Source organism: Ostrinia furnacalis, unplaced genomic scaffold (assembly GCF_004193835.3).
Source record: "Ostrinia furnacalis isolate ACB-3 unplaced genomic scaffold, ASM419383v2 OfSCF0319, whole genome shotgun sequence".
In the NCBI taxonomy this organism is placed as follows: domain Eukaryota; kingdom Metazoa; phylum Arthropoda; class Insecta; order Lepidoptera; family Crambidae; genus Ostrinia; species Ostrinia furnacalis.
This window is the reverse complement of record NW_021130558.1, coordinates 263,511-291,114: the sequence shown is the minus strand read 5'-3', so window position 1 is coordinate 291,114 and position 27,604 is coordinate 263,511. Positions and strand designations below refer to the sequence as shown.

The window sequence follows — 27,604 nt, the reverse complement described above, 5'->3', positions numbered from 1 at the left end:
GCACAATTTTGTTAATAATTTCCTTTAATAACTTTCAAACCGATCTCTTTTATAGTCTAGTCTTTCACAATGTACTACATTGTTCCATTGGTTTAATACGAGTCCTTGAAATGCCATTGAAACCAATTAACAGCCACGTTATAAAAAGTTCAGTCAATTAACTGCAACATCGCACGTGAACGTAATACATTGTGTAGTGTCTCAATTTTTGGCTAAACTTCGAGCAGCCTAACATCTGGGTTAACGACGAGCTGCGCAATACCAGCGCATCTCTGAGGCAACTGGACTACGGAATGCTATTTCCAAATTGTAAAGTTGTCTGTTGTTTTCACTAACATACCTTATCTTTGTAATGTTTGCAAAGAGATTAAGTCTAAAAAGGCTCTTCTACCAAATTGATTGGGCTTGACTTGAGACAAAGATTCCATGATTGAGAAAATATTCCCATGGATACTTTTCCTGAAAAATTTAAAGTTGTATTAGGAAGTGGCAAAATGTCATAATTTTCGGTAAACAGATTTGTTGTTTTTCATATGATATTTTTTATCAATATTTTCGTCATTACTATGTCTTGCTGTTTAATTGGTAATACTTAATTCAATCTTAACTACATCATTATGAGGCCAGCCCAGGCTACTGGACTATATTCTACCCATTTATACAAATATTTGTGGAGGTGTGAAACACAACCTTTACAATTTAACTTTATATTAAGCCGCGTATTCAACTGCAGGCATTGTAACAGACAGAGATAACTTATCCCAGCAATTGTGTGATAATTTTCATAAATTAATTGTGCTAGTCACAGCGGAATCCGAATATTTGTGTGATCTGAATATTCAGTAGCTGGAGGATTAATCTTCTAAAAATTGAGTTGTCCAATTTAAAAAGCAGATTAAAGCTACGTTATCACAATGTGACTAAAATTCACATTAATAAAATCAAATAATTTGAGTACTACGATGACAGTATTTTCTGCTGTTACGAGTGAATACACGGCCCGACACTGATATGCTACACTGATCACCACAGCCTGTGCTCACTGGCTCTTGTGCTTGTGCCCCCCACTGATGATCCTGATGATCCGCACTGCCGGCGCCTCGAACGCGATGGAGATGGCGAAGGAAGCCAGGAACGCTAGCACGGCGTAACCGGCGTATGTTGTGATCTGTAAAGAGGTAAAGAGCCATTAAATATTTTACTAGTCAAAGTATTATGTGTGATCCCCTTTTGAAAGAAAATAGGGCAATGTTGACATTGAAACTGAAAGATATAAAAGGATAAAATATGGCTGAGTTGCACCACCTAACTTTGACCGTAACTATAGTCAAATTCTAACCAAGATTATAACATGGCAACATAACGTGGTACAACAATAAAATTGGAAGCACAATTTACGGTTCATTGACATTTCTATAGTCTGCTCGCATGTTTTTGTTTAAATTAGTCACATTTAACTTTTTGCTACATCAAAAACGGCTCTATTATGCGTGTAATATAATGTGATCGTATTTATTTTTCATGTTTGCAAAAGTCAGCGTGCGTATTATCGTTACATCGCTTTTGCATTAGAGGTTGTGTAAAGACACCAGTGTCTTCAAATTGCTATGCAAATGCGGCCGGAGGTGCGCGCAATAACGCCATTTTGCCGCGGGACGTAATAAAGCTATAGCAAAGCTCCAATATTGTCTGAACTATTATTAAACCACATTTACCGCGTCTATTCCTATAGATGTAATAATCAAAGTAATAAGTTTGTATTGTGAAGGCATATAACAATGGGAATACTTATACCTTCTTATAGAAAGTTCTCCCTATTGTACTTTTTCACACAGACATTCATTATTTGTATGTATGTATAAGAATTGTTAACATTATAAAATATTTATACAAGGATGCCAGACACATTTTTCTTTGAATATTTGAATAATTTAGAAGTCCCTGATGAATAGTGTTGAGTAGTCCTGAAAAATGTATTTCACAATGACAAAGAAGAGCCATTATGTTTATTTAGATTTTCTTTCAAGAGTACTTTAAATAAGTAAATGCACTTAAAATGGACAGTGAAATAAAAAGCTCTAGTTTTCCGTTTATTTTCAGCTTTATGTTTCAAGGATAGAAGAACAGAGATTTAAGTAAACAAAGTATATTTTGCATATCTAATTATCGAGCTCTTTGAATATTAATGTCCATTTAAGTTTAGTACCTCTAGTACGAAAAACTTTCGAGTTCGTTTCGTTGCGTATTCAAAGTGTCATCGAAAAATTTTGTATGAAAAATTAAACAGCGCCCCCTATATTATAGCCGCCCTAGGGGGCGCTGTTTAATTTTTCATACAAAATTTTTCGATGACACTTTGAATACGCAACGAAACGAACTCGAAAGTTTTTCCTACTAGAGGTACAGTTACTTCCAAAACACGAGCAAGAGATTATTTATTTGGGGCACTCGCTTTGAAACTTTAATCATAGCTGGTTGAAGAATAAAACGGTCAAGTTCATGTTGGACTAGTAAATGAAGGGTTTCCTAGATGTTGTGTAAAATATTTGACAATTATTGTAGTAGCACCAGCAATAGCAATTTGTATCATATAATAACTGAAAACCCTGCGGCAGACGAACGGGTCGGCATTATGTGGTCTCTTCGTAATGGGACCGCGTTGTCACCTTTTGTCGGGAACCCTAAAAAGGCGCGTTGGGTTATTCGTAACATCAAATGAGCTTCAGCTTTCGCCCAGACTGTGCAATTTCTCATATGATTTGCTCCTTGTAAGCCTAGAAAACATAAATGTAAGTACCACTTGCAATCCTATTTACGAAATGTGTTCGGCGCGACAAATGGTATTCTCTTTTTCTTGAAAGCAGCTTTGTAATATTAATGTGGAATAATGAAAAAACAACTTTGTTTAATATTTTTGAAACACGATGGTGTTGAAAAGCCTATTGGAGACCGGGCATTCCGGGCAAGGAAGGAAAATCAAAGATAAGGAAGTAAAATGCAAAACAATATTTTGATTTCCGCATAAACTGAAATATTTTAGGAAAATAGATCATCGCAATGCCAGTTTATCCGCAATTCTAGCTCAACAAAAATAGGTGAATGTTTCCGCCACTTTATATGCATGGAGTATGAAAGTGTGGTTGATTTATTCAGCATCGGGGATTTATTTGACCGCTGTCAAATGGTTGCGAGCGGCGCTGCTTCTGAAACTTCGCCCGCAATGCATTTCTACTTGAAGACGTATACGAAAGTTTGCTCACTGCGCTCTCGTAGTTTCGCGGGAGCAATCCAAATAATGAATATTAGAGACGAAAATTATTTGAGCTCTGAGAAGATGAATGCATTAAATTGTCTGTCTCTATAAAGTTAACTTTGTGTATTGTCTAGTGAAGCTTAATATTTAATGTTCGCGTCTACGACATTAATGGAACTAAACGCTTAATGTGGTTAGGTATTGTGTTGTCAAATGAGTATTTTGCGTTAGTTATGGGTATAGTTAACGCATAAGTATTCTAGTAGACTTCGTCCAAAGTAGGCTACGTGTCTTACCCAAATTGTGAAAGAAGTTTAGGTCACACTACGACAGTTATTTATTACTAAAGACTGCCGACTAGACTTAATGTTTATTAAGTGCTATCTGGTGGTACCAAGATTTTGAGGTTTTACCAAGATATTAGAAGTCCAAATAAGTAGTTCTTGTTTCTACCCTAATGTGCTGAGTGTGTAACATAGTTTCAGAATCACAATGTGCCACTATTGACACAACATCAACTCCACTATTGATTTACCACAATTCATTGTATGTAGAAGCCGGTACATTGTTACAGACAGATTGTCCGTCACAGAAGCAAACCCGGCGACAAGCACTAGTCTAGTGTTGACCGTGGCACTTATCTCGCGTCCAGCAGCGCACATAGCCTGTGCCATTAATCGTCCTGAACAAAACGATAGTGCTGTCCAGCGATGATCGATCGATGATGATTTTATTTTACAGAAGACACAGGAAGTAAGAAATAAATCCACTAAGTGGTTGTGTATTGAAATGGGTGTTGAAATCAGATGTGCTGATCAAAAAGCGAATAAGGTTTCTTTTATTAATTTATTAAGGTTTGTTTTTAGTATTATATTACGTTTCACGCTTCCCGTTCACCTCTCTAAGTTGAATTACATTATTTACTAGGTTTGTGCTTACTTTAAAAGTTTCTAAGAAACGAAATTGGTATTCTCCAATATGTATTAACTTGTTGTGTTTACTTCAATCTAACGCCCAAGTTTAATACCTAACAAGCGATATTATAAACTAATCGATAGCAGCTGCCGGCAACACTAACGAACGCGTTCATCAGTCACGAGTCGGTACCTTCAAACTATGCCTTCGCATAGATACAATGCTCTTATACCAATAGGCATAGAGCTCATATTCTTCGAAGGGAGTATACCACTTATTGATGTGGAATATAGTGGAGCCGAGTCTGAGCCTCATCAGAACCCCTTATCAAGTTTCAAGAAACTACCCCTTCTTTATTGTAATTTTGCCCTGTGTTAGGATGATAAAAATAAAGACGTCGATTTCTCTGTATAAGATCTCAAATTAAATCTAAATAATACTCCCACTGCTTTTGCAAGTCAAACTTAATTTCAGTGCCAGCTGTTTCATGCAAACAGGATATCACAATCACTGCAGCTATAATTGAAATCTTGTTTATGAAAATCCAGTCGAACGAACTTGATTCAATGTGTTTTCAGTTATTAACTTATCTTGACTGAAGTAACTGATAAATCTATTTCTGAATTTTAATTTAGCGGGAAGTGGTCTCTGACAGAGAAGTGTTAATCTTTAATTAAAATGTTTGTCTCGGGCGTAATCTTCAACTTCACGATTTGCAGAGGAGTGAAAGATTTATCGCCGTAATAAGGAGTCCTGTTTGTAGGTCCCCTCTTAAGATCTATTGTCTGAGAACTTTTATAACTCGCACTACCACTAAGTACGCAATAATAATGTATTAAAGTTCAACGCAAGCGTAAAATAACTTGACAAGAGTTATGCTGAGATTTAGTACCTAATCAAGAATGTCATAAAAAATAAATAATGTAAAACATGAAAATAAATGGCTGATAGCGTAGATACCTGCCTATCGAGCCCTTAATCTGTCTCCAGTACCTCGGTAGGCTTCACATAAAACGGTGTCCGTGATTTTATGATACAGGTCATCATGAGCGCGGGTTATCTCTTTGGCCTCATAAATTCTTTCTTATTATTATGTCGAGGATTTGTCAATATGGAGATAATATAGCACGCGATGTAGATCGATATAATATCCACAGAATTTAATGTCATGGGCTGGAGTACTCTAATTGTTCTCAACAGATATGAGTTTTACAATTGGGATGACGATTGCAGACGAGCACAGTATTGTATTTTTAAAGACACAAATGTTTTTCGAATTTCATTCTCGACGTATATTTTAAAATTGAAAAACATTCTCTGATTTATGTACGGATGTAAAAAGCATTCGTTGTGCAGAAGCAAACAATGGACAAATAAACCAAACCAAAATAACAAATAAAATACAGTATTCAAATAGGAAGTAGGGCTGAATGCATAATGTAATATGTCAATGTAAAGTGTTTTTAATTTTCATCGAACGGTTAACTTTTTACATTCGTTGAAATTGCTCGCCATAAATGAACATAACTACCAGCATTTCAATTCAGTTTAATGGTAACTTTATCCATTGTAATGACAATGCAATTACGTAGTAATGGGAGACCGGGAAATTATAATAGGAAAGTTCTCTTCGTTAGGTGCTGTGCCCTTATAGCACATCTAGGCAAACTATGTTACACTATGTTAGGCAAACGGACGTTTCTAGACTCAGAATTCATAAGTTCTATAGGTGTTCATGAAACTCCTAAAACAATCCTCATTTCTTATTAGACCTGGCGATAACTATAATGGGCTGTTCAACTCCCTGTGAGTTGACCTGCCCGCCGTAGACGCAGTACGTGAGCCGGCTGAGCGGCAGCAGCCCTCGGTACGACAGCAGCGAGTTGACCAGCCCGCCGTAGCTGCAGCAGCACTCGATGGTCACCCACGCCAATGATGATGACTTACCACAGTGGAGTTCTGCAGGTGGTAGGGCCCGTCCAGCATGAAGCAGGTGAAGACCATGATGGTGGGGTGCACGAGGTAGGCGCAGTACGTGAGCCGGCTGAGCGGCAGCAGCCCTCGGTACGACAGCAGCGAGTTGACCAGCCCGCCGTAGCCGCAGCAGCAGGCGATGGCCACCCACGCTACTGCCACTCCCCATGCTGGAATAAAGTATGGCGTTAATACACGATAGCTCCTTTTCAGAATTCTTAATTGTGGAAAATTGAGAGAAACTCTATCAAAAGCAGCATGTGTGTAAATCAAAAGCCAAATGAAAAAGACTGGTAACAAAATACCAGTTTGAAAAAGAGGATGATAATATGTCACATAAGTTGTAGGAATGTGGTATTAGTAACCATTTTGGGTTATTGCTTATAATAAACCACATATTTTAATTAAGTACTTACTTGTTTTGAAAATGTAAAGAATCTGTTTAATGATTTTGTTGTGTAAAAATATCAAGCCAATCTTAAAATTAATAAGGGACTCAGCCAAGTATGGGTTGGGCCGTGAACATCAATCACGCTTGTTTGCTATCCGCCCAGAGGGGCGCGTTTTTGGCGGTGAAGGTTAACTAATCTTCTTTCTTATATCGATCCTAATAAAAGCTACTTTTAGAAAGAACACAGATCAAATCTCGTAGAATGTAAGTAGGCCAATCGGTGAGTGCTCGTCTAAAAAGAATCTCGCTATTTTACATCGCAGCCTCCGCGAAATCAGCGCGATCCAGACGAATATCCCGGCCGCATTGAATAAACGGGAGAGATGAGAAATCTGATGGCCATAAAATACGAGTAGAACCAAAGCAATATCTGATTCTTCTATTTCTTTGCGTTTGTTTTGTGGTATTCAAAACTTGAATCTAATCGTAGAAACTGAAATTAATTGGGGCAAAATAGGTATCTTTACCTACCTACTATAAATACATTTTATTTTCAACACAATGCGGTCGAATCCGAAACGACAATTAAAGTCAAAAGCTTTTGTATTCCCAACGGTAAATTAACGTTAGGGTATTGTGATTTATGGACAGGGAAGCATTTACGAAATCTTTATTTTGGTATAGGTAATTTGTTTCCACAAATGACAGGTGAAATAATAGAGCTTTAACTTTATGCTTACCCTTTACATTTAATAATAAGAGCTGTCAAATACATACCTACTGGTATACGACGCGTGCTATAAAAAGCTCACGTCTAATATGAATCCACTAAACCCAGCAAGTGTTTATGATCTCCTATACCTCAAGAAACATAATGTAAGTATAATAACCTAGACTAGACAAAACATATTACAGTACACAATAATATTACCTAGTGAAATAGGATATGAGTTATGAAGCTAGGCCGAGTGCTTTTCCACGATAAGGCGGTACATATTGTGGGCGGTAGACTGGGCTTCCCGAAGCAATATTATTTCGGAGACCGTTGTTATAATTTACTTCGGCAATAAATATAACGTGGCCCGTGAAATCGGACACAGAACCCGTGAAGTGTAAAGTGGCTCAAAGCAGGCGATAATCAAAGGGATAATAAACCTTTGTCGGGTTCTGGGTAGGGCTAGTTGCGTGTGATCGACTGCTAATGGCCTAATTCTATGCGGGTATGTGCTTTGGATAGGTATAGGAATGTTCAGTCAACTACAGCTGCTCTAAAATTAGATTGTCAGAGTTCCCCTTTCGAAACGGACTAGACAGACAGGAATCCAAGCGCAGATATGCTTAATTTTTAGCTGGTTGACAATCGAATTGCTATGAGTAAGTATGTACGTATTACCTACAAGTAGATCTGGATTGTAGAGGTAGACCGAGAGCATACATAAGTTTTGTGTAGTAAATAAATATTAACAATAGAAACAAATCAACAGTTTTTTTCTTCCATCTGATTGAATAACAAACTGTTTAAGTACAATTTTTAACAAAAACAAATAAGTATTTGTTTAACGACAGAAATGGATTATTCGTTTTGGAACTATTAAGGGAGCTATTAGGTACTGAGCGTAATCTGAAAATACAAGCTCACATTGACGTGACCGATCCCATTGTGTCGAGTTAAGTACCTATCTAAGGACAAGCCTAATTTTCTTTCCGCAAAGTCCGCCATTACACTACTCACGTTGTAATGAAAGGGAGATGTTTCCGGAATTCCAAGCGGCCCGGGTTTGTCCTACCGTCCTGGATGAGTCGTGTGGCCGAAGTTAATGCAAATTTGGTAGGTCAAGTTTAATTGTGTTTCGGAAGTTTATTTTTATTTTGAAAGTCTAAATTAGCGTGTCACCTCAATCTTCCTGATGATAAGGATTAAGGTATGAGGAAATTTTAGAAGTTTTTTTAGAAAAATCAATTGAATTTATCAGCAAACAAATTACCTATCCCTTACGCTGTTACCAAACATCATCACTGAGTGTCAAATCTATTTTTGGTATATGCTTTATTAAATCTTCTATGATGAATATCAACAACATGATGAATACAACTGCTCTATATTAATTAAAACTGATACCAACATTCATTTGAACGGTTCATAATTTATTAAATATTTCAAATTGAATTCAAGAAAGCGCCAGAGTTAATCCTCGTTAAAATCGAGTGGAATTAATCGTAGTATTGACAGACAAAATGGAACGACAGCAATTGATGGGGCCTTTGATACGAGACCACGGCAAGATTAGGGTTAAGGTCAACTCAATTTGAATTTTAGATGAGCGCAGATTAATCACGAAAGGAGTTAGCGACAAAAGGACAGTGTTAGCGATAATAGGATCTCGGTGCATTGTGTGAAAGATCATTAATTTGCCTGTGCAAGAGACGATTCAGACGACAGCACATCAAGTTAAGCATTGTGGCATCTTAAGCAGTTGTGATAAGAGCGTTTTACTGTAAAATGTATAGTCTGATGTGAAAAGAAAATCGACTGACTCCCATGAAAGAAGTTACCGACACAAATTGATTGCTCTAAATCTTTTACAATCCACTTCAAGATAATTTCGCTTTTCATATAACCTATCTTTCGGGTATGTTTAATATTAATTTGGATTGCTTTGTAGCTAGAGAGTTGCTGTCGCAAGCAACATTTCATTTGCGACGAACGACGCCAGTTACAGTTAATCAAACATTTCATAGGGATTTCTAGGGAACTAAAATCAATAACCTAAAATGAAATGAACGGCTTAGAAGCCATGATAATGACATTTCAGTGATTTTTATTGGTCACAAAAATTGGTTGCTCTCGGTCGTGATGTTAGACTGGCTTTAGGGCGATAACACGTCTGATTTTATAGACTTTAACTAGGTAAATGCTACGCATTGGTGTTGAAAGTAAATCCAATGTTTTTTTTTCACTCTATTACCATATAAAATGTATAGTTGAACTGAGCTTTGAAAGTACATAAGAAGTACATAATTAAGTCCAATAGATGGGTGTGTCAGCTATTATAAAATCTGTACTAAGTTTGATTTGAAAACAAAAATGTATGGAGCTCTTAAATGTATTATGTATACCAATAGACTGATAGTAGGTACTGTAAATAAACCAAATTATAATCATGTAGGTACACTCACTTTACAGATTTTATGAGAGGCCGTAAAACCCGCAGTTAAATATTTATTCGTTTTCTGACATGAAATTACGTGCTGGATTTGGAACAAATTACTCGTAAAGCTTACAGATTTATTTACACTCAGAAAAGTAATATTAGTAACAACACACAACAGTATGTATGAATTACTCATATTTCAATTTCACAAATAAGCGGAGCATTAATTCAAACGAAATTGATGAGTTTTTTTACTGAATTAATAAAAATGAGAGGTTATCACAGTTGTACTTCAATATTAATACAAAATTGAGAAAAGTGGATACTTCATTTTACATCGAATACGTGCGTCGTAACAAGGCATTTGCAAAATTAATAATGATGCCTCGGGATCTATGCGGTTTTGATACCAAGCTTCGTTCCGTCGAGCAGAACGACGGAAATTACGTTTAAGTAAGTATTCTCCGTGATTTAATAAACAATGTTTATTCTCTTCTTATTGGTTTAGACTCGTCAGGTAAAGTAAAAGTAAAAAGTATTTTATTTGCCAACAAAAAGTCTGTTTATCCAGCGGCTGCTGCACTAAGCTGTGCATTCTCAGCTTTGGAATTACAGATATTATCTATAGAATTTTAGTTCCTTAGTACCTACTATTGGGTATTTTGAATTAGAATGAAGAAAAGTCAGTCAAGATTGGACCTATGTTCCTACTACTGTAAGGCATAATACTTGTATATTTTAACCCAGAATTGAAGATAAAGAAAATCTCACTGTCTACATTGTTAACATGCCATGCTTTACAACACGCTCGTCCCATCGAAATTGCTTTTGAAAAAAAAAAATAGTTATGAAAAATGCTATTTTCTCATCCACTCTCACTCCCCTTAGAGCTTAAGCCTTAACAATAATATTGTGATTGGTGTCCAGGGTTGAAAAAGGTTAACAATTATGTTCCACTTACCAGTGTGTCCAACGCTAACGTAGAAGGCCGTGGGCCAGACCTCGAAGTAGCCGTCCACCATGCCGAAGATCAGGCTGCCGACGATGGCCAGGGACCCCACCCAGCCTGCCACCACCAGCCAGTATGGGATGCGGACCTTGCACTTTGTCTTGTGCAGGTAACAGCCCACCATCATACCTAGAAACCAGAGAAGAACTTATTGATGAACTAAATTAAACGAGGTGTCATTTATGCCATGTACTTCCATATTTATTGTACCTACTACCTATACTAACTAGATAACATGAAAATAACTTTATTACTAACTAGATAACATGATAATAACTACATTTTAATTTTTTCAGCGGCCTGTATGAATGATTTATCCCCCAGAAACAGTGCTAATTTATTCAAATCAATTAAACCTTTGTTTATTTGAAAGTGTGAATATTGGAAAGTTCACGACCAAGCAGTCCTTTTGGAGGCTTGGATATACAAAAAGTTGGAAAATTCAAATCAAGTTTTGATTTACTTTACATTTAATCTCATATTTCTCTATATGCAAGTTTTCATGGTTCGAACTCTATAATTTTGGGTGTTTGTTTGGATCCGGGAAAACACAGTTTCCAAAGGAAGCGCTGATAATACAACACAATTCTACGAAGGTAGAGCCGTTGGTACGTAAATAAATTCATTAATTAAGTTAATGACATCATCAAACTTCGAACTTAATAACATGTTTCTGATTCGAGTAATCTCTACAATAATGGTGTGTGATTCAATTTCCATGTGTATTGTTGGCTACGAAAGCAATTATTGTTGGTAAACTCCATAAATTTAGGCTCAAACCAGTTTAATTAAAGCAATTAATCAATAACACTATTACTGAGCAACCTGTAATTGCCAAGTCTATATGATGTCTAATTATAGTGCCTGATTGCTATGCCTGTAAGTACACGGCATATAGACTATTATACTGAAATCAAGTATGATCTATTGGTTTACGCCACATTATGTAAATTGCTTCGACCTACACGATGCGCAAGTAGTTTTAGTTCTTATAACATTAAGATTAGGTTGTGAGTATTATTTGTGTAAGCGTATTTATATACATAATGCTTGCACTATAAAGTTGTCAGTGAAACTTAGTTGTTTCAATCAATGTTTATGTTCAGATTTATGCAATATCAAAATAAACGTAAGAGCTCGGTTGAGCAAAGCAAATCAACAGCGGTTGATTGCGTGTGGTGATAAAATTGATGAGTCAACATAATTGCCCTGAATGGTTTGCAAAATTTTAGCAATGCCTATTGACGCTACCGGGCATAATTGATTAACTTCGGTAATCACCATACAAAATTAAAACGTGAGTGCGTTTTCATGTTTTTAGGAAAGAATGAGTGAGTAGAACAATGCCTAAAATGGCTGTACCTACAGACTGAGAAATGAGATTATGGTGACTATGTGGATTGTCAGTGAAAACCATTACTACGCATACAAAGTTGCTAGCACAGCTAGTTTCTGATATCTCTACACAGTTGAGTTTTATGCAGTAATATTTTATTATCTTTACAAATAAAAGGTGAACCCTCCGGTGCCAAAAATTTAGCATGAAAACTTAATCAGCGCCCCTGTGAACTTGACCTAAAGTGAATTCAGTAATTTAGACAGTCGAGATCGACATATTATCGTTTAATTTGAAGGCTGGATGTCACATTTTTTCGAATACGCAAACGATTCGAAGACGAATGTTTATCGTGCTAGCCACACAGAAGCTAGTGGTAAACGTTAATTAAATGTGAGTATTGAAGTGTTAAGCAAATACGTGTGACCTGCATGTGGAATTAAACATTTTGATGCTATCCCGTCAGTGCCGTAAAAGTTTAATAGAATTTACACTTGTATTTTATTTATTGATGAAAACGGTCTCCTTTGTAAATTACTGTGTCAATCATGCTAACTCGTTTGCATATTTACAACGGGTGTAGATTTTTTACCGCTCGCAATTTTTATTCAGATTTTTATAACTTATTTTTTTATAATGCCAAATGTTTCATGTACGGAATACGGATGTACGTACCAGTAAAACGCAGTTGGGTAAATATATATGACGTACGTACCAGTAAAACGCAGTTGGGTAAATATATAGACGTCCATGTGCAGTACCAACATTAACGTTTAAATTTTAGAGTACTGGTTTATTGCTTCCTATTTCCCCGAAGTTGGTACACAATTTACTACAATTGCCTTTTCAAGTGTATTGGAAGTTAGTGCGATAGGTCCCTGTAGGTCGCACGTACATTGAATTTTACTAGCCCCACTTCCTTCTTTATGAGGCACTTATGAACAATCAATTTGATCAAAATACTCGCTCATTTTCTATTAGTCCTTTAAAAAAAATTAGGCACTTTGCAAAGTTATTCTATTAATTAATTTATTATTGCCATTAGCAAAACTATGTAGACTAAGTTGAATAAACTTGTTTATTTTACGACTTTGGCCTTTTGTGCCAAAGGTCAATTTCACTTGAAGACTAATTTTAGTCACTTAGATAGGCTGTGATTGATATCAAAGTTTAAGCGGTATGAAAACCCAAATGAACGGGCTCATTTCGAACATTCTTTTGTCTGATAACAATGAATTATCGCATTTGGAACTTCGTTCCGCAGATAAACAGCTTCTAATTTCAAAAGGATATCTCGAGTGAATGGGGACCGCAGAGTTATCAAACTGTTCGGCCGCCCATTTGCTTTTTGCGAGACGCCATTATGATGGGCTCGCTGACCTACGAAAGGGATATCCGATATGTCCTTACACCCAAACTACAGCTTTTTTGTCGAAATCGATGAGGAACGTAATAAAACGGCAGCCACTTAAGAGTTATGTCGGTTTTAAGGGGCCGGCTATCATAGCTCTGAAATCTTTATCAATACGACCAGCGGTAGAGGTGATTTCATCTGGGATGACATCAATTCTCCTCAATCCTCCTTTAGCACGTATTTCGAAAGCTTATCTCACTGAAACTATTTTTATACAAGGGCGCGTTATGAAGAGTTACGGACGACCACGCAGGACAAATTTATTTCCTTTGTACCGACAAGGAAAAGCGATCATAAGAAAGCTTTTGTTTGGATTCTTTAGAAAAAGCGGAATCTCAAAGATTTTTCTTTCGTAAATCTCGACTTACCGATCAAATAGGGTCCGATCCTAGACCAAGGTTTATCGTAGAGCGAGTCGAACATTTCGAAGGGCTCCTGTATCCGCGCTTTGTACTCGTGCCACACCGATATGTAGATCGTCGTCGCCCAAGAACTTAATAGCACCATACCGAGCGATATTGCTGCGAGTTTCGGATGTCTAGAATATAATTAATTCGATTAATATAAGGTGATCAATAAACGAACAAATATTTGTAATTAAAAGCTGAACTAAAAGCTATCATAAAGGTATTTATAGCATCTACTTTGCTTGAAGTTTAATTTATTCGCTTAAAGTTATGTATAAAATTAATAGAGCTCCAGAATAGAACGGCAACTCCTCTTCGCAATTGAAATTCCACTTACTTCACAGAAATTAATAACAGTATTATGCCGACCACATAAAACTGCGTGTCGTTCGCCATGTACCACGACCAGACCATGCACATCTCGCGGTTCGTGAACAGATTGTTGATGTACAGCAGGTTCCTCCACCAGAAGTGGTCGCACGTGATGTGGTCCGGGATGGCAGGGTCGAACACCGACTGGTTGTAGATATACCTGAGAGATACCTCTGTAATGCCAATCACAAAGGCGTAAGCGGGCGTCAGTCTTACCACCCGGTAAAAGAACAAGACGAAAAACGATTTCACTATCCTCAACACTTCTCCTTTCCTGTAGATTTTGACTTTCGTGTCAAGCAAGTCTTCTTTGAACGACTGCTGGCTGATCACGGAGATCGATAGCGCGGAGTTGGTGAAACCGTTGATATTTTTGTTTATATCTTGCTTGTCTTTCTTTTCGGCTCTCCTTGCGTTCTTGCGATCCTCGCTTCGGAGGAAGAGCACTGTCACTAACAGCCCGCTGCAAGAAAAATGATTTATTTAATCAAGCCTTCCATTCATTGCTTAAATAGCGAGAATACAGGGGAAACCTTGGACTCTTGGCCCGTGTTGAGGTTACTTAAAATTACTCGAATGGAATAGCTTTCCTACTATTTGCTCACTACATTACACAGCTTTACAAAAGACTAGAACGACCAACCGCTTCGAGATTGAATATGTCAAGTGAATTTATGTGAAATGCAAGTACATTTTCCGTGTAGAAAATCCGGCGTTTATCGCTGGAATAACATAGAACTTGTTAATAGCCCGACTTTAGAACTAAACCGTCGAGTTTCCGACAGTGAATTGCAGATATGAATAGTCTATACCTAGAATTCTATAAGATCCTGTAACAAACACACAATCGCATTTTATAGTCCCAATCGAACGGAAATTATTACGAGTATCACAATCAGCTTAACGGGAATAAAACTGCCTTTTGTACAGTTTAATTTTGTCCACGAATTGCTATCCATTGTTTTAGCGATGCTCTCAAATTAATTGCTTTCATTGAATTTTAATGGTTTAAATGTTAGGTAGGGACGACTAATTTAAATAAAAATATAATTACAATGAAATATTGTTATCAATTACCTTGAAAAAAATATTTAAAACGTGATTCTAAGCAGATTGAAAAAGTTGTTAAAGAAGAGATGAATGGATTTTTCTGACATAAAATTTCCCACTTCGATGAAAACACGGGCTTAAGCCACTAAAAAGGTTTTTTATAAAGATAAATATTTATCACAAAAAATCAAAAGCAACTCACCTGATGAAAAAGAATGTATCCACACAGTAAGAGGCATTGCCCACTGATTGGTAGAAAAAGTTCCTCTCGGTGACCACTCGCATGGTCTTGTTGTCTCCGATGAAGAACACCGTCAGGTAGGTGTGCACCATGATCACCCACATCACTGATAGAAATCTGGACAAAAGTAAATTGGCATTGGTACGAGTATTTATATGAGAACTTCATTTGCATGCCTATCTCCTATCTTTCTTTTAAAATGTGTCTTAAACTAACTATATCACTAGTAGAATATCAAATTAAATCATCATACATTATACGAGTATTATTTAGCTCGTTGCGTGACCTGCGCTACTTTGGGTAAAGGGCTTTACAGGTAGATAATAACAATTAAGTTGTTAATATAGGGTCAAAATCATTACTAAGTAAATACAGTTAAGCTAATCCTAAACGACAGAAAGTTTTGTAATTGCAACTGAACATTTTGGTAAAATCCACAATAACTACGAAACTTTACAATGAAAATCGTTCCCAGGAATATTGCGTGCCTACCGTAATGGTTAATTCAAATAGTTTTTAATTAAGAGAAGTGGTCCATTCAGTCTTTTATCGAAATCGGGTAATAATATCGCTGTGCTTTTAACCAGTATTTACTTTGTATTAATAGCCTTAATTTTAATTACCTTATTCCATGTAGACAAGTGAGGGCACCATCACTAGGCCTCTGCGTGCTGAGTATAGTACGTCCGTTTGACAGTATTGAAAAGGATAGAAGGAGTTCCGCCAGCATACCTGATTAAATAAAACATAATAATATTATTATACGTAAGAACAATTTAATTTAGGTAATTTTGCACGTGGCGATTGGCGACACCGTCCTTTGGGCATTTACTAAGAATTCGTCTGACTAGGAAAAGAACTTATAATAATAAGAAGTTCCGTATTTATTAATAGAACTAAAAGCTCTTCTATTCAAAAATATATAAGGTTTCTAAGAATGCCTATTTACAGACGGCTGTGTTGAAATAATAGATCCCATTTTAATTATAAGTCTCATCTCCAGAACAAACAAGTATTAATTAGCCGAAACGTGATTTAATCAAAGATTGTTTTCCCAGTTCCAATGATGGTTATTAACTCATTCCAATTAGGATAAATCTGTGTTTCTTAAATCTTAATAGAAATGAGAAATTGTATTGGAATTTGGAGCACAATGAGCGATTTATAAAGAAGCGGAGCGCTATTTAAACTTCGCTCAGTAATAATAAAGACGCGTTGCTAATGGATTCATTAAATGGAGTTGCAATTCATCAGTCTAGACATATTTCGTCTCGAATGTTTGAAAGAAGAGAGCAAGGACAATTTAAGTAATATTAAGGAAAATAATTTGTGTTAATATACATTAAGGTAGATTGTCCAAACTCCTGACGTTCATTAGGCCCCTGGAGTCCGGCCTGTGTGCTTGCTAACTTTATTAGAGGCACATGGCTTCTTACCTAATGTAATGTACAGTGCAGGTTTCTATACATAATAATGTTTGTAGAGTCAGCCAACAAAACTATTTTATTAAATTCATTTAAGTAGGTACTAGGTAGGATTTAGTATGATAACTCTTATTTTTTCTTTTATAATGTGAGTTGTAACAAAAGAGGTCTGACTAGGGTACTCTTATAATTTTACTATCTCTTTTCTTCAAAATTAGGCCTACTTACGGACACATTAGAAATTAACCAAATAGATATTAATGAACTTAGTCCACAAAAATGTAGAGTCAATAGTTCTACGAGCAGAAGTTTGAAAATGTTACTTAAAATGAGCAAGCTCGAGTGAACAAAGTATGTATCTATTCACCACGCAATGAATCCACCTTATTTATATTTCAACGCGAGGCTTTTCCTCGGCTTACAGAATTTATCAAATCTCTTTTATCCCTTTACGTAAAGTTCAATGGAGTTGACTGTCTGGAGTTCATATAAGCTTGAAAATATTATTATTCGCCCATAAAAATACTTCAATATTTAAACACCTCTTTGAGGTCTTTGCCAACACATGCATTACTGAACTATTTTTGTTAGGGTAAACCTTGCTTATGAGGAAACAGTTTGTATAAATAAGAAAGCTATTTGTATTCAGCTCAATATGCTTTAAGTTAATTTAATTCATCTTTTTTAGTAAGAAGCGCTAAACATTTTCCCGCTTATTAATAAAAGTTACACTCTCAGTTACACTCTAGTTGAACACTGTTTGAAAGTGACGTCACTTTAAAACGTGTTCAACTAGGGTGTCCTATAAGTACGTATAATGTTGCAAGATTTTATGACCATTAAAATAATTAATACTTACCTTATCGCATGGTGGCTGACCGTACATCTCGTATGACTTACCGCAAGTTTCCCTGCGAAGGTCTTTGTCCTTGTTGTCGGCGACCGCCTTCCCATCGGCCAGCGGCACATTGTTATTCAGCTGCAAATATTATGCACACGTTGTCTTACATCCCACGAGACAATACAATTGGCTATAACTAACTGTGTTAAGTTCACTCCTAATCACGTTTATTATGTAATGATGGAAGCGTGACGTGAATGCCCAACGATAGGAACGAAAAATAATGATGATGCTAGTTCATTTGTTAGGGCAATTTTAGTGGAATTTGGGAAAGTCTGTGCCCTGTAATTGATGTAGTCGACAAGCAGAATAGACCGCAGAGACAGTTGTAATATTGGCTATTTGCACAGTCTTATAACGTCAGTAGGTACATTTCCTACTTTTGTTATTTGTATGTAGTACGGTTCGTATCCATCCATCCATAAATTACTGATCAGATCCCTTCAACGTTTCCTTTCATCGTGCAATTTTCCGAATCACCTATTGTTTAAAAACTATTTTAACGTGAGTTTCAGTCCACCTATACCTACTTAAATACATGTTCATCTCCCTACACGGCCGCATTGTGCCGCCCGGGCGCTTTAATCACTGCTCGGCGCTCGTCTCCGCGGCTTAGGACCGCTGTAATCCCGGCCGGCACGCAAATGCCTAAGTCTAGTCTCTTGGAGGCTTATCGCCCTTGCCTGGGGCGCACTACAACCGTAAACGTAGTGTGTCTGCCATGTACGACTTTAAACTTACACTTAAGTAGTCTAGAGAACCTTTTGTGAGCGTTATCATACATAGCAGGGGCTTAAGTTCGACTTCTACTAATAATAGGGTATTCATGTGCTGCTAAGTTTTCAATCCGTCCTTGCCGTGATCTTTCGAAAAAATAATAATAAAAGAAACTACAATATACAAGAGAGCGACTATCTCTCTCATTATCAGTCAATTTGCTTATAAAAAGGCGCAGTTACACTCATCTTTGTATGTACTTTACCGGTGCACAAGAGGCATTTAATACCTTAAGAATACTCATGTTAATTCCTATTTTAGTATATCTTCTTGTAATTTAATATAAACTACAAGTGCCACAGCCTACACAACACATCATGTGACTGAACCAAGTCGGAGCACACGACATAATAATAAGTGTTGGACGAACAGCTGGGAAATGGAAAAATCTAAAAATAGCTCTTACGATGTCTCTCCAAAAATGGCTTTTAAAATGGCGTGTGTGAATTCGGAATTTAAGGGAGAATTTAGGAAGCCTACGCTAGTCTGTTTAAACTTTTGACTGTCTGTCTGTTTAGTGCCTGTTTATTCCTAGATTTGCTTTTGCGTTAAACTTTTTGAAACACACTCATAAGATTGTAATTTTGTAATTTTTACTAGCATTCATCCTGATTTAACATAGAAGAACATAATAAACATGATTGGAAAACACGAGTAGTTAATACGACAGTAAATTACATTACATTCATAGCTTAGCAAAAATCTTTAGTTCAATAAGTCTTAATAACGTAGTAAATATGGATATTTATGTCTAATTCAAATTGACACCATCAAATAGATTCTGATCTGCATTAAAACAGATTGCGGTATCATTTAAATGCGCATTAACAGCACTTGTGTTGGAATTAATGTAAATCTCTTGTGAAATTTCCATGGATTTAGTTAATGATGTTACTATTAAATTAATTAATGAGTCAAAATATCTAAATCGTTTCGAGCTATGTGTAAGATGTTGGGAAATTATAATAGGTACTTGTGAACGTATTTGTGGTATTTATTTGTATTCTTTGACCCTGATAAGTACGTGTTCACTAATGAGAATTTGAAAATGCCTGTTTACCTTAAAAAATTTACAACATATTATGTTGTGTTTGTATTTAACGCTTAACTAAACTAGTTTTGAACTACAATCGAACAGAAATTTCACTAACATTATGATAGTAAGTAGATAATCCGGGTTGAAACCGGGGCGGAATGCATGTATTGAGAAAAATCTAATTGAAATAAGCAAGATTAGCACTAAAAACACGCTAAGACGGAGCTTATCTTGCCTTCCAAATAAAATGGTATTAATACAGGGCTACTAACAAATATAGGGATTGTAATAATTGAAAAATTAATACTCGAGCTTTTCTTGATACTAAAAATAAGTCTTTACATGTTAAACGATAATTGTTAGTGGAATTGTTCAAGAGTCATATTTTTTATAAATGCTCCTTGACTCAAGAATTGATGAAAACTATCCAAAACTAACTAGGTACTTACATGTTTATGGTGGACCTCGTCGGCCAGCTCAAGGTCTTCAGCCTCGTGCAGCAGCCGGTATTTCCTCTCCAAGTATCCTTCGTAGAACGACCCTAACACCATCAGCACAGCCACCAGCAGCATCACCGAGCTATTGAAAATAAAACAAGAGCAACTTTTTGGATGAAAATCGGCAAGACCTGGAGCGAGATCAAACGCGAAGCTCAAGACCGAACGCGATGGAGGACTCTGCCCCATCTAGGGGTCAAGTAAGTCATAGTACCAATATTGGTGGGAAGTGGGGATGCATACGTTTGAAAATGCTTGTCGCGGGAGGTGCGATTTATTTGACGTCGAGTGTATAACTAAACAAGGGCCATTAACATAAACAAACGTTACTGAATTATGCATCAACATCAAATATTAAACGGCAATTTAACTTTAATGTAATTTATGCAATTTAAGAGCACCTCTGCTGTTATAATTAATTTTCTTGTTTTAGTTTATGCTCAACCTGTATGCTCAAGTTTAATTACATTAATTTATCATCGTCTTCTCTAATTGTAAGATAATCTCAGTCAAACAGTTGCTTAATGTATTGCCGAAACAATGTTGTAATATAATATCGCCCATTAGCATGTAAATTGATGGCTTTAACGACTTAGCAGACCAAACATATTATGCAGATGCGGAATAAGTACATGCATTGCAGCTTAACTGACCGTTTTACCACAGTTTATGGTACTAAATGGTTTAATTAAATGTATTTATCATAGAATATGCTAAATGCCTGTCATTCCCACTGAAAATTGCAGTGGAAATGACATGCAAAAATTTTACGTGACACGTACCTAATTGAATGGTAATTAATGCACGGAGCTTTTGTCTGTGTCGGTCTTTACATAAGTTACTATAATTAATACAATACGGATTATGTTTGTACATATGACCTAAATAAAATTAATTAACAGAAACTCAATACTCGAGAGATAATACTCGTATTAATTATTTTTCTGTGAAAACCCAAAACCGCGGAAAACGGCTCCACAAACACACCTTAACAAAATAAATGTTATTAAATACATTTCGTCATTTCCAAACGAGCCGCAACCCTGGATGCGTATTATAATGTTTTCAAACCAAATGAATTAACAAAAATTTTGACGATTTTGAATGAAGTTTAGAGATCTAACAGTTAAGGTCAAAATCTTAAATCTTCTACATAAATAATAGCATCAAGATCAAGTCGTCATACCAGTAGGAATAATGGAAGTGAACAGTGCTGCTATATCGATATTGTTTTACCGAGTACACCCAAGAGATTCCCAGTCTTAATTAATTCCAGGCTTCGATTCCCAATCTAGCTACTATTTTGGCGGCACGCTAGGCACTGTTCGTAGAAGCCGATTAAGTGATCATCTGTTCCCCTCATGTACCCTAATGCGATAAGCTATATCATTTCAGAGACGGCGTGAAATCTGTTCGCGTATCAGACCAAGAAATCGATTCTAGACATCGAAAACTTACCAATAGATTTTTGTGGTCGTCCATATATTTTATCAGATTCTGGTTACATTTTGATTTTGTTATGTTCAGTTTTGTTTACCAATTTTTACAATGAAGTTATTTAAATTTATCACTATCGCAACATTTTAGCAAGATTCAATTTACAAAACTCCTGTAGGTATGAATTTATTTGTCTATTTAACATCATCAAATAAATAAAAACAAATGCCTATCTCGGTAACAAAACGTGGAAAAAGAAAAAAATTATAACCGGCCAGTGCAGTGGCGCGGCCAAAAAGGTTCCAACCAGCCAGGATGCATTAAATAAAATAAAAAAAATATGACAACATTCAACTTGAAGGAAGCGCGGTTTTTAATTTACAGGGGAATTGCTTTTAAACTACTTTTTGACTTTATCAGCGTAAACAAAAGAAATCTTCTTTAACTTTCATAAAATATTTAAATTCATTTATGTAAAGTAACCACAAGTTTCCACATTCATTATAACTCGGCTCGCGGCTATCATAAAGCTGAATATGTTGTGCGCCCCAGTGTCCAGATAAATCTTCACTACGCGATCCACTTTGCAAAAAGGTAAACTTGGTCTAACGCTGACATGTTTCCTGAAAACTTTTTGCTAATAGGTAGGTACTTTGGTAGTTTTTGCTTCTGGTTAGGTTATCTGTGGTTTTAGACATAAAAAGCACAAAACTCAACATAGCTATTTTTCGTAAAGCTTGAGATAATAGTGTAGACAACTCCTGAACTTTCCCACTCTTTGCAGCGTGTGATTGTATATGTGTGTGATGTTATGCTATAAACTTTTACTGCCGTACAATAAATGTAACCATTATTTACGTTATGTTGATTGTAAGGAAAATCTAGGTATTTTTTATGTAACTATTGGTCATAACTAGTAGCGAAACGCCGGATAAAGGTCATAGCAGAATATCAACTCGGAAAGGGATCATTTTGCGAGCTGTTAATCGCGAGGCGAGGCGTTTACGTTATGGTGCGGATAACTTTGCGTTGAAGTATGGAGTTTCATACAAATAATACTGTCCGCCTCGAGTGGATACGGTTACGATCCCTTTCCGGGTTGATAAATGTGCTACGGCTTTAAAGGGATTTACATCTCCACGTGTCAGGCGCGAGTGACGTAAAGATGTGGATGTACCCTACACTCGTTGTAATGTGGATGTACCGTAAAGCTTCAGTGCAGCTATACATCACGGCGCTTCGGCAGGATTTCACCGTCACCTGTACATTCAATTACCGCCGGATACGTAAGAGGATCAATGTTTATCACAGATTGCCGCATTTCGCATTCAAACACATTCCAACGTCGTTAGGTTATCGATTCGAAGACATGAATTACATGTTTAGGGAGGAACACCCCTAACATAGATGTCTTCAATGATGTGAAGATATTGAGGCATTTTATTTCAATATAATAAACCTCTATAATGGTGTGATATTCAAGCAGGGAAAGAAATCTAAATTGTTAGGTCGAACATAAGTTTATGTAGCTAGTTATTTAAACATAAAATGCCCTCAATGATGTTGTATGTTTTTATATAAACGTGAAAGTCTCTAAGAATAGTCGTTCACTAAGTAGGTACTCTTTCTCGCAAAAAGGACCTATCAGATTCTATTAAACTTTATTATAGCTTGAAGTACGCTAGCTAAAACCACATACTAGCATAATAGTCTTGGGAGAACACTAGGATTCAATAAACATTTCTTGTCCCTAGAATATGTGGCTTTATGATTCATACGATCTACGACCTTATGTTGTAGCGCACAGCTGACTCGGTTACATTTACAAATGAGTTCTTTGCATTTTATTCGTTCACGTGCACGATGCAACACTGCACTTCTAATAAAAATAACTTTTGTTTGTCCCACTTTTACCTAAGTAGATTCGACCCACTTTTATGTAAAAGCTTCTTTATGAGTTCGTGTAAGATTATAATAACTGTATCGTGCATTCAGTACAAGGTATGAAACCGAAGGACTTATATAACTTTAGTTTCAATAAGAGGAGTAAGTTAAAAATCAGAAGCTGGAAAAAATTTTCAGCCCTAAATACCTATACAATTGAAATTCGGTCAAAAATGAGACTATATTTTTCTTTTCTTTTAAAATTGCTCTGGCAAAATGGTCGTCTCGTAGTTAGGTATTGCTATTAAAATCATGGGAGAGTCACCTTTTGGCTGCTTACAAAAACTACGAGTAACATCATTGAAGTGCTGTCAAATACCCTATTGAAGATAAACAATACTTACGCTAGTATCTGGAACTTGCGGTCCGCGTATACATCGTAGGGCCCAGGCACAGGCCGCACGTTGAGCGTTCGCAGCGACGCGGACAATCCGGCAGCGGCGGCGCGGGCGGCGGCGGCGCCCTCTGCTGCTTTCACCACCTGCTCCACTGACGCCACCCCGCATGAGGCTGGTAAGCACTCGCCCACCAGTATTGTTCTTCCCTGAGAAACAAAGGAAAATCGAAGTAATTACCATCCAAAACAGAAGCAGAAGAACAATGGGATTGGATTGTGAATTTGTTATAATGGCGCATTGCAGTATCCTTCTTCTGGGGTCTACTTGGCTACTCCATCTGATCTGCGGCTTACTATGCCCTACAAAGAATTATGTATTTTTTTCGGACAACGTATTGATCACCTAATAATTGAAATATGTGGTGCTTTTTAGCTGACCTTTCGCCACACGATAGCTGTACCGAACTAAGCAAATTTCTTGTCCTATTAGTTTAAGACCTCTGACTTGAAGAAATATATTATTATCTGAAAACAAATTCAAACGTGCTTTGAAAAGCACAGAGATGTCGTTATAAAAGCAAACAAATGGCGCTGCCTCGTCGAGCTACGAGTACAGCCTGTACTTGCCGGAAATAATATCCAGGCGATTTATCAACACGTGAACTTGTAACTTAAACGGGAACCCTGGATATTCCACTTGACTGCTGTAAATCTCTCATTTCACTACTAAGTCAACCCACTTACGTCAACTGGCGTGAGCCGATAAACGGTGCTCGTGAACATATCACCTCGTGGCTGGGTTTGGCTCGCGGATTCTGCAGTTGAACTTAGGTACCGACTTTACTATTGAAACCAGGGCTCGATTCTAAATTCGTTACTATTGGCCCCTGTTGTTATGAGTAAGTAGAAACACAAATTATATAATTGACACTAAATATTGAAATTGAAAAAATCACAAAGTTACAAAGTTAAATATTACGCTTGAGTGTGAAGTGAGCGTTGATTTCAAATGTCAGACATCTAGCTAAACTAAAAGAGTACTCAGAATTAGCCCCGATAAATTCCTCCATTCACCTCGCCCATAAATACGAACCTTTGTTTTTAAAACTTCCACGAACGAACCGCTGCCAAAGCTGAGACTCTCGAAGATTCAGAAGAGTGCTCCATCAAACTAAGTGTACAACGATGTCCTCATAACAGCGTCGATCGGTTCACAAAGAGTAACTCCACCGAACTGTATGTTTTGGACAGCAACAAAGATTAAACTTTCAACCGAACTTCATATCGACAGAAAGTTCAGCGGTGGAGGTACTAGTGAAACTTTTATATTAAAAGTTCCTTAATGTTGGCAGGGATTACAGTCAGTCATTCAAAGTCGATCGTATTGTTAGTTTGGTGTTGTTTTGGAGAGTACTTGTTGTCAACCACATTTATGTCACCAGATAGCGCTATACATTGCTGCTTACATTTTTAGCACTCATTATTTTATTAGCCTAATAACTCAGTCTTGAATTAGTTAATTATATTTAACTCTATTTATCATCAAAATAAAAAGGTGACTGACACTAATTAGTAATCTAATGCAACTGAAAACTGCATAAACTAGATAATATAATTATCACTTGGGTACCTATTTCATTACGAAAGTGTAATATTTATGTGTAATAATGTTTCAAAACCTTCTGTTTAAATCAATCATAAAATTATTACACTAAAAAATGTTGTAGGTACTCGCCTGACACTAAATAATAACTACCTGCGGTATGTGATCCCTGTCGATGGTGATGTTGATCCTGATGACGTAGAAGCCGGCGTCGAAGGGCGGCACCTGGTCGTAGTACTGCGGCAGCTGCAGGTCGCGGCACTCCATCATGGAGCCCAGCCAGAACTCGTTGCCGAACAGCATATTGGGGTTGTACTGGCCAGATGCATCGTACACTGGAAAATGAGAAAAACATGTTCAATCCCATCGCGAGGTAAGGATTTATACCTAGCCTAGATACAACTAGCTTTACCCGCGAGTTTGTACTCGTGAATGTAGTTTGAAAAATGTTTCCCGTATTTCCATCATTTTTCATTGATTCTGCACTCCCATTGGTCGTATCGTGCATACAGGGCGTTACTATAAGTATGGATCAAGCAAAATATTGATCACATCACGCAGCAGAATCAAAATAGATTGAAAGAATGTGATGTGATAAAATGTCAGTGCAAATATCCCCAGAAATGCGTTAAACCAAGAGATTCAAATTCAAATTCTTTATTGCGAACTAAATGGCTATACTTAGTACAGCGCCTCTACCTCTAGAGGTTATCGAGTCTCCCGCAATAACATTTTAGGTTCTAGATTGAATTTCTTTCAGTTATTGGAGTTTTCTTGCTTATGTTTACGTACCGATTTTCTTAATGGTAAGTAAGTATATTGCTATAGGAGTACTTAGAAATAATCCGACGAATATTCGACACACCAGCCGCGAGAAACTGCGTTTAACAACTGAAATTGCTATTGTAATAAAACATAACCATGTTGCTCTGTAATATGTTTTCACACATGTTTATGTTTATCTTTAACTAAAGTAGACTCGTAGGTTTATTATTAAGAAGCACAAACCTACGGATAACCATTTTAGCATCGGCACACTCGGCAATAGCGTTCGCTGTTAGTAATAGTTTCACTTAGCTGCGTCCTATTAGCTTTTAACTCCATCAAATATGTATCGCTCGCAAATGGGTGGCAGTGGCAGCGCTTTAACGCTCGTGGCTTTAGTTTTTGCAGACTGCGAGTTATTTCATGAAAAACGCTTTTTTGAACGCTCTATTTTAATAAGTTAAAGCTTTTAAGTTTTCCGATTCATGAGCCATCAATGCCATCCATCCAAAAATGGGTGCGCATTTTTTGCACTTAACTGAAAACAACTTAAGACTATCAAGGCATTTAAACTTGTTTTCTACGATCTAAAAGATAAGTAATTAGTGGTATAATTTAAAATTGAACACGTCATCCTAAGTCTTTTATATTTTTATTTTATTTCACTGAAATTAGGTCCTTTCTATTACTTTATGCTGTAGAATGACTTTATTTTCAACTTTAACACCTGCCTATATGTAGATAGGGGAGAGTTCGGTATATTGTACCGCCGGGTAAATTGTACCACCATCCTATCTCGTAAAGTATTTATTGAATGTCTGTAATTGCTACACTCAGCGATACACAACTAAAATCAATTAATATCGGCCATGTGGTTTTTGCCGTGACAACAAACACGTGTGTTTTATTTTGAAAAGTATTTTTTCATTGTTTTCAAGTAACTTTTGACAATACATGTTTAGTTTGTAATTTTGTTAAATTTAATCACAGGGTGTTTCTAATATATTATTTAGAAGCGTAAATTAGTGTGGATTACAATTATTTGAAACATTTTTCGGTATTTATAAGCTATATTTTTTACCGATTTTTTAAAAGCACTATCACCTAGTCGGCTAAATTGGACCACACCAAGTTGTATGGAACTTTACCAAAGGATTTTGAATTTTTTTTTAGTAAATCATATTTTGAAGTTATAATAGCGTAGTTATGTTTGACTAACAATAAATGAAAGCAAAAGACTGGCAAAGTAGATTAGGTACAAGTGTGTGTTACGATAATTGGAATTACAAAACTTGTACTCAAAATCGTGATAACGTGTAAAATAATATCGATTGTCTATGTTATTAACTACTGTTCCTTTTCGTTTCCT

At 36.5% G+C, this 27,604-nt stretch overlaps 1 protein-coding gene across 1 annotated transcript in view; it reads right to left on the bottom strand.

The window, feature by feature from the left end:
* Nucleotides 1-518: 518 nt before the first annotated feature.
* Nucleotides 519-27,604, bottom strand: part of LOC114360124 (nose resistant to fluoxetine protein 6) — a 72,886-nt gene continuing 45,800 nt past the window's right edge. The window contains exons 3-13 of the mRNA XM_028314703.1: nt 25,624-25,805; nt 23,875-24,074; nt 20,102-20,231; nt 17,839-17,917; nt 16,138-16,246; nt 15,476-15,631; nt 14,189-14,686; nt 13,813-13,982; nt 10,647-10,823; nt 6,116-6,312; nt 519-1,168 (exon numbers count right to left, since the gene is read on the bottom strand). Of these exons, the coding sequence (XP_028170504.1) occupies nt 1,040-1,168; nt 6,116-6,312; nt 10,647-10,823; nt 13,813-13,982; nt 14,189-14,686; nt 15,476-15,631; nt 16,138-16,246; nt 17,839-17,917; nt 20,102-20,231; nt 23,875-24,074; nt 25,624-25,805 (2,027 nt within the window). The 3' untranslated portion in view covers nt 519-1,039. The remainder of the gene's footprint in view (nt 1,169-6,115; nt 6,313-10,646; nt 10,824-13,812; nt 13,983-14,188; nt 14,687-15,475; nt 15,632-16,137; nt 16,247-17,838; nt 17,918-20,101; nt 20,232-23,874; nt 24,075-25,623; nt 25,806-27,604) is intronic.